At 36.1% G+C, this 13,822-nt stretch overlaps 1 protein-coding gene across 1 annotated transcript; it reads left to right on the top strand.

The window, feature by feature from the left end:
- Positions 1-506: 506 nt before the first annotated feature.
- LOC131933380 (matrilin-2) lies at positions 507-9,179 on the top strand (the record flags this gene model as incomplete). The annotated part of the gene is given in 7 exon segments (XM_059290161.1): positions 507-627; positions 1,246-1,374; positions 4,074-4,202; positions 4,810-4,932; positions 5,504-5,724; positions 6,781-6,943; positions 8,962-9,179. Coding segments are annotated over 7 exon segments (1,005 nt in total). The 3' UTR covers positions 9,144-9,179.
- Positions 9,180-13,822: the final 4,643 nt, after the last annotated feature.

Raw genomic sequence — 13,822 nt, forward strand, 5'->3', positions numbered from 1 at the left:
AAGATCTACCTTTCTGCCTTCTTTCAAATTTTGAGTAATTTCCGTTTACTGGAAGTAGTAATTTACGCTATTTCCGATTTCTCAAAAAACGCATGCGAGTTTATAAAGTACTAATAATATTCCGCACTATTATACACATATTGTTTGCCGTTCACTTGGTGCGCAGCAATTCTTTTTACCAAGAGATTCTATTATTAAAAGTTTAAGTAATTAAAAATGTATTAAAATTCATGTCTTTATCCTGAGTTACCCTTCCCCGTAGTGTTATATAAGAGTATTCAAGAAAGTTTAGGGGAGATCACTCCTGGTTTATTTTATAGATATAGAAAGTGCTTTTACTGGGGTCAATATTTAATAGATAACATTAATCGGTAACTTCGATTTCTTCTTGAAGTGCAAGTTGTAAATAGCTCTAATTTTGCAGTAAATTGTATTTAAATTTTAAAAACATATATAAAAAACATCTTATAGTTTAAGTCCAAAATGTTGTCTATATATTATCAGACATCGACGAATGCGCCAAGAGCTCTGCCTGTGCACATACTTGTAAAAACACAGTGGGCAGCTTTATGTGCTCATGTAGACCGGGGTATACCAAGGACAGCAAAGACCCCACCAAATGTGTTGGTTAGTATCACGATTTTGTTTCTCATTCTTGAAGAATTTTGTTTCGGGAACATACATATAATGGAGTGTTTCTCGAAGTCTACATATTTTTTTTTTTTTAAAAACGACTATTTTATTTTATTCTGAGACAAGCACAGTCATCAGCTTAAAGTGTAAAACGCTTTCATGTGAAACAACGCACCATTGATTGCTTATAGCTTTAATTTCAGATATGATATATATATATATATATATATATATATATATATATATATATATATATATATATATATATATATATATATATATATATATATATATATATATAATATATATATATATATATATATATATATATATATATATATATATATATATATATATATATAAAATATATATAATATATATATATATATATATATATATATATATATATATATATATAACGCACCATTGATTGCTTATAGCTTAGATTTCAGTTAGAATATATATATACATATATATATATATATATATATATATATATATATATATATATATATATATATATATATATATATATATATATATATATATATATATATATATATTTATATATATATATATATATATATAGTACAAATGCAAATATCTTGTCAGACCTTAACGAGTGTACCAGTTCCAAAACTCCTGTATGTGAACACAACTGTACCAACACAGATGGCAGCTTTAAATGTACCTGTAAGCCAGGGTACGCCGTCGACAGTAAAGACCCTAAGAAATGTGTTGGTCAGTATGCAGATTTTTTTTCCTCAATACTAATAGGTTAATCGGAAGTTGATTTTTACTATTTGCAAGTAATAAGTTTGTTACGTAAAGTTTTTACATTTCTACTTTCTCGTATACGAAGTATAGATGGAGTATTGTAATCGTGCAAAAAATCGAAATCGAGATTTTCTTTCCTGAGTCAAAAAACATTGTTTTGCAATTTTGTCCGTATGTCCGTGTATATGTCCGTGTGTGTGTCTGTGTGTGTTTCTCTGTGTGTGTGTGTGGATATTTGGATGTGTGTCTTTGAACATAATAATTTGAGTACCGTTACAGTTAGGTTGATGACATTTCATATATAGGTATTGTATCAAATGTGTAGTTCTGTGTCAACTTTTCAGCGATTTTCGGTAACCGGAAGTGGAACTTATTCTACTTTTGGTTTTTCAAATGCCTAAAACTTGATTACTGTTTCAGATAGGTAAACGAAAATTCACATAGCAGTTTAAAATCTATTTTCTCTGTCTTCTGACAAATGTTGAGTAATTTCCGTTGACCGGAAGTAGTACTTTATGCTATTTTCAATTTCTCAAAAAATACGCGTATGAATTTATAAAGTACTAATATTCCGCACTATTATACACATATTGCTTGTGGATCACTTGGAGCGCAATTCCATTCTCTACTAGCTTCTCTTCTATTTAAAAAAAAATTAAGTAATTAAAAACTGATTTAAAACCTTGTCTTAATCGCGAGTTGCCTTCCCACGTAGTGTTTTATAAGTATGTTCAAGAAAGTTTAGGGGAGATCACTCCCGCTTTATTTTTATTTTTACCATTTTACGAGAAAAGATTTTAAATTTTATAAACTTGGTGGTTATTACTCAGCTTTTCCAATGCTAAACTTTTTATGTGTGTGGCAAATATGTGTACATAGTGTTGATATGTTCAACCTAAACAACTTTTTATGTTTGTGGTAAATATGTGTACATAGTGTTGATATGTTCAACCTAAACAACTTTTTATGTTTGTGGTAAATATGTGTACATAGTGTTGATATGTTCAACCTAAACAACTTTTTATGTTTGTGGTAAATATGTGTACATAGTGTTGATATGTTTCGACCTAAACAACTATTATGTTTGTGGTAAATATGTTTAGACAGTGTTGATACGTCTCGACCTAAACAACTTTTTATGTTTATGGTAAATATGTATACATAGTGTTGATATGTTCAACCTAAACAACATTTTTTTTTCAAAACCTTGGACATAAGTGTACTTAGATAGTTAAATTGAAATGGCAATCTATCTAGATATTATATTATTAGTCTATAACCGACTACGATGTATTGATAACTAAACCGTCATTCTAATTATATATCAAATTGCTAGATATTGAAAATAAATGCATGTGTTAGTGAAAACTAAAATAAATGATATCATACCTTTAGAGGGGAAATAACTATGGGCTAATGTTTACGTCAAACCATTCGGGCGCTAATAAAGGGCGATAACAAGCCAGTAATATGTCAAGTTCGGCATTCTAACATAATCCGTTTAATAAAAGGCTCATATCGAGAGTAACAGATGGGTTTTGGGGCGTTAAATTTAGTAGAAAAAGTAGAGACTTAGAATATTTGTTTGCAAGGAATAAATACGGTGCGATTATTTTTAAAAATTAGGGTAAAAAATTGAAAAGCCTATCAATTTTCTTAAATAATATTTATGCTATTTAGTTACAATTTATTTAGATTAATTGCTTTTCAGTCCAGCGTCTCAAAAATATTTATCATTTGCGGTTTAAAAATAATTTTTTATTGCATTTTCAGGTTGGTTTTTTTTTTTTTTTTTTTTTTAATATTAAGACGTTTTGTATTAAATCTATGTATAAGTAAACCATCTTAAATGAATGAAATTAGGCTACAAGTAAGAAAGAAATACTACTATTGTAAATCTGTATCAGTAATCACAAGCCGATGATCAAAACTGTAATACTAAAGCGAACACGGCAAGGCAAACTGACGCTGCAAATTACATGTCTGAGGCGCGCGCACACACACATACACACACACACACAAACACACACACACAATGTTAACACAATGTTAGAAATCAGTAAGGTTTTTAAATAAGTTTGCTCCCTAACCTCAAACTATCGCAAAAGATGTAATTAGTAGGCGTAATTAATGAGATTTCTGTATTATTATTTATTAAAAACATTTTGGAAATTACTAAATACGAAAACAAAGAAAAAAAAACATTGAACTTTTTTTATTTGCGTATTTCAATTAACGTGATATTAAAAGCTAATGAGTATTGTCCCACTCGTTTGTTTACGAAATAAAATAATTACTAATGAGACCAGTGCTAATTATGTAGTCATACATAGACCATTTTAATAATTAGTTTCCTGGCTGGTGACCTAGAAGACTAAAGTTTTGGAAATATTGGCCTATATAAAATGCTCCGCTGTGTGATTTTGGTATCACGTTCCGATAATTTAATAACCGTCTACACATATTTTGTCAATGTCACTCAGACATCGATGAATGCACCAGTTCTAAAAGTATTTTGTCAATATTAGACATCGATGAATGCACCAGTTCTAAAAGTATTTTGTCAATATTAGACATCGATGAATGCACCAGTTCTAAAAGTATTTTGTCAATATTAGACATCGATGAATGCACCAGTTCTAAAAGTATTTTGTCAATATTAGACATCGATGAATGCACCAGTTCTAAAAGTCCCGTGTGTGAACAGATCTGCACCAACACAGTGGGCAACTTTACATGTTCCTGTAAGCATGGATTCGTTGCCAACAGTAAAAACCCTACCAAATGTGATGGTCAGTTATGAGATTTTTATGCTTAAATATATGTCAATGCTTTTATTTAACAATTTAATTTTTTAGATATTTCGATCTATTAAAATTATCATTTGAAGAAAAAAATAGATATAATCTAATAATCGGATAAATCTACTTTAGACAAAATAGCCACGATCATAATTCAATCTGGTAGTTCATTTCGTTGCTTCATCGATTACACCAAGTCTTTCCATTTACGTGTTGGTAGTTTGGTTGGTAGAATTTCAAGATTTTTATAAGTGGGTTGTATTCCATTTTAAATCATAGGAAGTCTAATAGAATTATACAGGGGAGGTAGAGAATGCCCCACATATTCAGCAGCTGGCCTTGATATTACCTCACCTGATAGTGGACAGCTGACCACAGCATCTTCCATTAAACCTTCTCCATGCGACCGTAATAAATTATGCTTTCAACTGGGATGAAAAGCGAAAATTTACGTTTTAAAGTCAATAAACAAGGCAACATAATTGCGTCATGTAAAACAAGCTCACGACGTTAATTTCTTTTGAGGTCAACACTATAAGAATTAAACATGATAGTAAAATACGGATTAATTTTCTAAAGACAGGGAATTATTTTTCAGCCAGGAATGATTGTTCATCAAGCCCATGTGCCCACAACTGTACGGATACTGAAGGGGGTTTTGTTTGTTCCTGCGCTAAAGGTTTTGTTGTCAACTCTAAGGATGTGACTAAGTGTGACGAAAGTAGGTACATCCATTACATCCGCTGACAAAAGTAGGTAGATCCACTAAATCTGGTGACAAAAGTAGGTATTTCCATAGCATCAGGTGACGAAAGTAGGTACAACCACTAAATCTGGTGACGAAAGTAGGTAAAACCACTAAATCTGGTGACAAAAGTAGGTAGATTCACTAAATCTGGTGACAAAAGTAGGTATATCCATAACAGGTGACGAAAGTAGGTATATTCATTACATCATGTAAAAAAGTAGGTAGATCCATAACATCACCTAACAAAAGTAGGAAGATCCATTACATCAGCTGACAAAAGTAGGTGCATCGATTAAACTGAATGTATGTTTAGCTCCTCAGTTAAGGTATAACATTCGTCTACTCCTAGACCAGCGGAAATCTAATCAAAGTACAATAATGTATTAGAATTAATTTTAATCTTTAAACTTTTGGCTATAATCAAAGTACAATAATGAATTTGAACCAATTTTAATATATAAACTTTTTGGTACAATTTTCCTTAATTAAAAAACCGCTTGTATAGCGTATTGAAAATAAATGAACTGATATTTCACATCTCTAGTTGTGCCATGTAAGACTCTGGCAGATATCATCTTTGCTATGGATGCTTCAGGCAGTATTGGACTAGACAACTACAACATACAGCTGGAGTATGCGTCCCGTCTTGTTTCACAGTTCAACATTAGCAAAGAAGCGGCTCAGTTTGGTGCCGTTGTCTTTAGCACGGATGTACAGGAGTTGTTTGATTTGAACAAGTACAACAATCTCAAGTCTATTCAACAAGTAAGGGTAGAGGCTAGACCAGAGGCAACCGTACCGTACCGTACCGTACCGTACCGTACCGTACCGTACCGAACCGTACCGTACCGAACCTACCGTATCGTATAACATCATACCATACCCTACCCTACCCTACCCTACCCTACCCTACCCTACCCCACCCCACCCTACCCTACCCTACCCTACCCTACCCTACCCTACCCTACCTTACCCTACCCTACCCTTCCCTTCCCTTCCCTACCCTACCCTACCCTACCCTTCCCTACCCTACCCTACCCTACCCTACCCTAGCCTACCCTACCCTACCCTACCCTACCCTACCCTACCCTACCCTACCCTACCCTACCCTACCCTACCCTACCATACCATACCATACCATACCATACCATACCATACCATACCATACCATACCATACCATACCATACCATACCATACCATACCATACCATACCATACCAAACCAAACCAAACCAAACCAAACAATACCACTCCATACCGCACCTTATTGTACCAATGTAACATTTATTTAATGATAGCATTGTATGTGCATTAGAGGACCATACTGCCAGAGTTTCTTCCAGGCATCGCTTCGGAGGGTGGGGGGCGACTCTGCTGCCCCCCTCCACCCCCCCCCCCCCCCGAAGAAAGTCTACCGCCCCTACCCCCGAACGAAATGAGATTTATATAGAAAATATATACTTTTAACAGTGTCGCCCCCCCCCCCCCCCAAAGTCTACCACGCCCCCTCCCCCCGAAAATTTCAAGTGCGCCCCCTCCCCCCCCCCCCCCGGGGAAAAAATTCTGGAAGAAACACTGCATACTGCCTAAAAGTACTATTGTACAATCGCCTAGAGAATGTCGATGTTGTCTCTCGTAACAAAGTAATTCGAGTAATTCTTAATTATATTTTTGTGCTAACCAATGAAAGATCAACACATGTTCGATTATACTCTGATAGACATTCAATTGATTTGGCTAACAAACATAACATTCCCTTGATTGAGCTAACAAACACAACATTCCCTTGATTTGGCTAACAAGCATAACATTCCCTTGCAGGCGCTTCTAGCTGCCCCTTACCCAGGGGAGACAACCATGCTGAACCTGGCCCTAGAACACATTGAAGAAGATAAAATGTTCGATGTTAAATCTGGTGGCAGACCTGACTCTGTCAAGACAGTCCTCATACTGACGGATGGCAAATCCACAGATCCAGTCAAAAGTAGGTCAAGCTGATGAGATTGATTAAATAAGATTGACAGGGTCTGATTGTTGTATGTGGGTGACCTAATTAGTTGATTAAATAAGATTGACAGGGTCTGATTGTTGCGTGTGGGTGACCTAATTAGTTGATCAAATAAGACTGCCTTAATTAAGTACATAAGACATCTCTTCGGGGAGGAGGGGGGGGGACTAAGGTCCGACTATCGACCCCCACCCCCCCTCCCCACTCCCCCCATTGAACGAAAAACGATTAATCTAGAAAATATTAACCTTAATCAGTGTGCGCCCTCTCCCATCACTGTACATTTAAATCTGCACCCTTACACCCCCCACCCAGTTTCAAGTACCCCCCCCCCCCCCGACCTAAAATAATGTCTGAAAGAAACAAAGAACCCTTGTTTAGAATTTGATGCCCCCTTTAACACTAGTTTCACCAATCCTGTTCCACTCAACACACTTTGCGTTACTTTAAAAAGAAATCACACTTAAATAATTAAACAATATATTCTTTCAAGATAGTATACAATCTGTCTTGATTTGCTTCACGCAGCCAACCTCAACTAACACGAGTAACGAAAACTTGTGTTCTACACTACTCATTAGCAGCTAAATGACTGCTTGATGTGAATTTTAAATTGGATGATTGACTGTTGTGAATTTAACAGTGAATGATCACTTGATGTGAATTTAACGGGGAATGATAGCTTGGTGTGAATTTAACTGTGAATGATTGATTGGTGTGAATTTAGCTGTGGATGATTCATGGGTTTAAAGTAAACAGCTAAATGATTGCTTGGTGTGAATTTATCAGTGGATATGTTTGAAGTAAACAGCTAAATGATTGCTTGATGTGAATTTATCAGTGGATATGTTTAAAGTAAACAGCTAAATGATTGCTTGATGTGAATTTATCAGTGGATGTGTTTGAAGTAAACAGCTAAATGATTGCTTGATGTGAATTTATCCTAATATATAAAAGCCCAATGTGCGCACATCTCTCTCTCTCTCTCTCTCTTTCTCTGTCCGCAAAACATTTTCGCCGGACATCACGTCAGAATCGGCAGCGATATATCGAGAATTTTTTACGGACTTTTGTTGAAAATAATATGTTAGATGTTTTAAATGTATAACCACAATTTTATTTAAAGAAGAAAAATAAAAATTAAAGGCGTATTCGAATGTAGAGAAACAGTATTATTTATGCAACCGGAAAAGCATTAATATATGTGAAAAAGAACGCATAAAACTGTGACGTCACTATTGCTTATACATTAACTATTGACGTCATCTGCCTAAATAGCGAAGATGTTAGTGTACATTAAACCACGCAGGTGGTGCGGGTTCGAGACACACCAAGTCAACTTGGTTAATGTATTTTTTTTTTATTATGCTCGGGCTAAACTTTAAAAAAAATTCTTTTAGGAATCTAGATCTAGATCTAGATTGTCGTGTGTCCGATAGGGCACTTCCCGGCGCCGCAGGCGCTTCAAATTTGGCAGGATCTTGCCTTGGGGCGACAGAACACGGGGGCCGGTTGGCCGAAAAGTCTACGATGAGGGGGTCAAAACTGACCTCGACTGACCGGTACCTTATATGAGCTATAAATCGAAAAAAAATGTCCACGGATTAAACCTCTTCATAACTCTTGAGGTCGTAGACCGACCCTCGGGCGAATTAATTAAGCATGCAAATTCTCAATGTTTTCGAAAGCCTAAGCGAAGCTGGGCAGCATGCCTAGTCAGTGGATAAGCTTGAAGTAAACAGCTAAATGATTGCTTGATGTGAATTTATCAGTGGATAGGCTTGAAGTAAACAGCTAAATGATTGCTTGATGTGAATTTATCAGTGGATATGTTTGAAGTAAACAGCTAAATGATTGCTTGATGTGAATTTATCAGTGGATATGTTTGAAGTAAACAGCTAAATGATTGCTTGATGTGAATTTATCAGTGGATATGTTTGAAGTAAAAAGCTAAATGATTGCTTGATGTGAATGTACCACCTCCAATGTTTCAGCTGAGGCGGCCGTAAAGGTGCTGAAGAGCCACCACATCAAGATCATTTGTGTGGGTATCGGGGACGCTGTGTCAGACAGCGAGCTGAGTAAAATTGCCACCACCCCTGATGACGTGTACAAGGCTGAAAACTTTGAGAGTTTGGGCTATGTACAGGAAAAGATCGCCAAGAGCCTCTGCTAGACAAGTTTTATTTAACGATGATGCGTAGTTTAGGAATTTTTTTTTAGATGTTCTACACTTTAATTTTTTTTTTCAGTCGATTAAAAAAACGTAATGTGTTGAAAATAGTTTGTGCGAAGAATTTGTTTAATTGCTGTTTGTGAAAAATAAACATTTACATTAAAACCAAACAATAAAGAATTAGTGAAGTTGACTAATAAATCGTAATTTATTTCTATTGTTTTTGTCGGGGATTGCTTAAAGAATTAAAACTAAAAGAAATAATTTAAGAAAATGTTTCAAGTTCAGCATATGTGCAACGCGTGAATCCATAAAATAAACAGTTGTAACAACAAAGTAAATCAATTTTTGTTATCTATTATCTATCCTAATATATAAAAGCCCAATGTGCGCACATCTCTCTCTCTCTCTCTCTCTTTCTCTGTCCGCAAAACATTTTCGCCGGACATCACGTCTGAATCGGCAGCGATATATCGAGAATTTTTTACGGACTTTTGTTGAAAATAATATGTTAGATGTTTTAAATGTATAACCACAATCCTAATATATAAATCCCCACGTTCGCACATCTCTCTCTCTCTCTCTTTCTCTGTCCGCAAAATATTTTCGCCGGACATCACGTCAGAATCGGCAGCGATATATGAAGAACTTTTTACGGACTTTTGTTGAAAATAATATGTTAGATGTTTTAAATGTATAACCACAATTTTAGTTAAAGAAGAAAAATAAAAATTAAAGGCGTATTCGAATGTAGAGAAACAGTATTATTTATGCAACCGGAAAAGCATTAATATATGTGAAAAAGAACGCATAAAACTGTGACGTCACTATTGCTTATACATTAACTAATGACGTCATCTGCCGTGTTTAGAATGAAAAGAAATGAACTATTTCATTCAAATTTGATTTAGATCTACGTACACTATGAAATGTATACAATACAATTTTTCCGGCCTAAACTCATAAAATTTATTTTATGTATTTGGATTCTAGATCTAGAGATTCTAGATCTAGACTAAATCTATTCTAAATCTAAATCTACGCAATAACTAGATCTAGACGTAGACGCTAAGATCTAGATTTAGACTCTAACTTCTCTAAAATCAATTCCAAAAATAAATTTCTATATTAGGACTAAACTATTTCAAGACTTATTTATTTTATACAAAATCTTTGTTTGGAACTGGCTAATTTGGGATAAAAAATTAATTTGAAAGAATAGGCATATTCGCGTAAGTTAAGATTTTAAAATACGTGTTTCATTCTCCGTATTTTATAAGGTGCCTAAATAGCGGAGATGTTAGTGAACATTAAACCACGCAGGTGGTGCGGGTTCGAGACACAGCAAGTCAACTTGGTTAATGTATTCTTTTTTATTATGCTCGGGCTAAACTTAAAAAAAAATTCTTTTAGGAATCTAGATCTAGATCTAGATTGTAGGGTGTCCGATAGGGCACTTCCCGGCGCCGCAGGCGCTTCAAATTTGGCATGATCTTGCCTTGGTGCGACAGAACACGGGGGCCGGTTGGCCGAAAAGTCTACGATGTGGGGGTCAAAACTGACCTCGACTGACCGGTACCTTATATGAGCTATAAATCGAAAAAAAATGTCCACGGAGGAACCTCTTCATAACTCTTGAGGTCGTAGACCGACCTTCGGGCGAATTAATTAAGCATTCAAATTCTCAATGTTTTCGAAAGCCTAAGCGAAGCTGGGCAGCATGCCTAGTCCTAATATATAAAAGCCCAATGTGCGCACATCTCTCTCTCTCTCTCTCTCTTTCTCTGTCCGCAAAACATTTTCGCCGGACATCACGTCAGAATCGGCAGCGATATATCGAGAATTTTTTACGGACTTTTGTTGAAAATAATATGTTAGATGTTTTAAATGTATAACCACAATTTTATTTAAAGAAGAAAAATAAAAATTAAAGGCGTATTCGAATGTAGAGAAACAGTATTATTTATGCAACCGGAAGAGCATTAATATATGTGAAAAAGAACGCATAAAACTGTGACGTCACTATTGCTTATACATTAACTATTGACGTCATCTGCCTAAATAGCGAAGATGTTAGTGTACATTAAACCACGCAGGTGGTGCGGGTTCGAGACACACCAAGTCAACTTGGTTAATGTATTTTTTTTTTATTATGCTCGGGCTAAACTTTAAAAAAAATTCTTTTAGGAATCTAGATCTAGATCTAGATTGTCGGGTGTCCGATAGGGCACTTCCCGGCGCCGCAGGCGCTTCAAATTTGGCAGGATCTTGCCTTGGGGCGACAGAACACGGGGGCCGGTTGGCCGAAAAGTCTACGATGAGGGGGTCAAAACTGACCTCGACTGACCGGTACCTTATATGAGCTATAAATCGAAAAAAAATGTCCACGGATTAAACCTCTTCATAACTCTTGAGGTCGTAGACCGACCCTCGGGCGAATTAATTAAGCATGCAAATTCTCAATGTTTTCGAAAGCCTAAGCGAAGCTGGGCAGCATGCCTAGTATACTACTAAAAGTCAAGTTTGTTTACATGTTTGAATATTTATTTTTTTGTTTGTTTTTTTTTTTTTTGTCCGATCGAGTATTGTGATATGTTCTACTTTATCTGGAGAGCTGTAAAATAGTATGTAGGTAGAGAATAATTTTTTAATGCAGACAGACTGTTAATCACAAATTTATTTAAAGACGTTAATTAATTTATTGATTTATTCATACATAGAGTAACCCTATTTTTTTAAAAAGATTAGAACGACCACTACACTCGGCGGGACCGTGACGTCACATGATGTGTTTATTTTTTTACATCGATAATGGCGGCCTATCGAAGAAGATTGTGTTCCCATTCCAATGTTTAACGCGTTCTAAAGCTAATTTTCTGTCGGCTTTAACTTTAACAATACGTCCGTTTGCTGTATTTATTACGTTCCAACACTTATATCAATTTTAAACTGTCTTTTTTCATTTAGTTTTACAATAAATTTCTCTAGATCTAAAGATCAGCTGTCGAAGGAAAGTTATGAATCTAGCCTAGATCTAGGTCACTAGACTCAATGTAAATTCTAGATCTAGACTTAATGAAAATTCTACATCTAGAATCTATTTCAGGCCTTAATACATCTAGAATCTATTTCAGGCCTTAATTGTTTGGCTAATTTAAGATAAAATTTAATTTGAAAGTTACTACTACTAGACTTAGATCTAGATCTATGCGCGTAAATCAAGTTGCATAAGGAGAATCAAAGTATAGTATAAAAATTCACTTGTGACGTCACGAGTAAATAGCTAAGTTGGTAGTGTAGACGGCTCTCATGCGGGTGGCACAAGTTCTAGACCAATCTGTCAATGATATTTTTTTTTTCAATTTTTTTTTTAGATGTGAATGATAAAATTGCCTATCTGAACTTGGAAGGATACAGGGCAGGTGAAGTAGAGTTCATCTGTTTCTTTGTCCTAAGCATATGAAAGGATAGTGTGGTCAGAGACAAGCTCGGCTGGAATCGTTTTTCAAACGATGAAAACATGTTGTCTGAGACTTGGCGGGACACTGGGCAGGTGAAGTAGAGTTGAGTAGGTCACCTGTGACGTCAGTATATGAAGGGATAGTCCGAAGGGGAGGTGGAGGGGGGAACGGAGGCGGGGGGGGACATATGTTGTGGCGCCAAAATGGTTTGGAAAAATAAATTGAAAGGTTGAGGGGGTACAAATCGAAAGTTTGAGTGGGGGGGGGGGGGGGGGGGGGGTGCACATCAAAAGTTTGAGGGGGGGGGGGTTGCAAATCGAAATCTTGCGGGGGGGGGGTTCAAATCGATGTTTTTTGATGGATGACCCCCGAAACCCACAGTTATCCAACGGATGACGGGTATTCTAGTTGTAATCTAAAAGGTTAATAAACAAACAGCACCTTGAACGTGGTATGGATGCTGTAGCCCCCCCCCCCCCCCCCCCCCCCCATCACTTGCCCCCCCCCTCCCCCACCAAGGACACGCATAAATCGTAGCTATTTCTAAAGTATTTTTACGCCCCTTTTAGAAGCTACCAATTTGTGACACATTGCACAAGTTCAAACTGTTAACAAAACATACTGAGGCAACGTACCGTACTTAAACACCTGTTAGATGCTCATCGTCACCCTCTTCACCCCACGGGGAGGGGAGATGCAGGGTGGGGTGACAGGGAGACCACCCTACGCAAGCATCTTAAGATGCAGACCAGAGGAGTTGCAAATACAGTTGTACTTGGTGTATTTTCTCGAACTTTCCACCGAGGGAGGTAAAGAAATCATTTAAGTAACTCTCGACCAAGTTGTAATGACGTTTTAACAAAATACGGCTAGTGCAAACATCTAGTCAAACAAAGTTGTAATGACGTTTTAACAAAATACGGTTAGTTCAAACATCAAATCAAACACTCCATGTTAAAGATTGGGATGTAAAGTGTAAAGAACGCAACATTCTGTGACTCGTAAAAACGCCCTATGACTTCATGATCAATGATAATCATGATAAATGGTAATCATGATACAAATCATGATAAATGATAATCATGATACAAATCATGATAGGTGGTAGAGCCGTACAAACATTAAGAGATGAGCAAGCAGATGTACAGAAGGAATGAACTTTAGCAGCAATGTTGCACATCTAATTGGAACAGCGGACACAAAGTGTAGTGATTGCTA

Source organism: Physella acuta, unplaced genomic scaffold, assembly GCF_028476545.2.
Source record: "Physella acuta isolate Inbredline_101_S28 unplaced genomic scaffold, ASM2847654v3 ptg002482l, whole genome shotgun sequence".
Classification (NCBI taxonomy): domain Eukaryota; kingdom Metazoa; phylum Mollusca; class Gastropoda; family Physidae; genus Physella; species Physella acuta.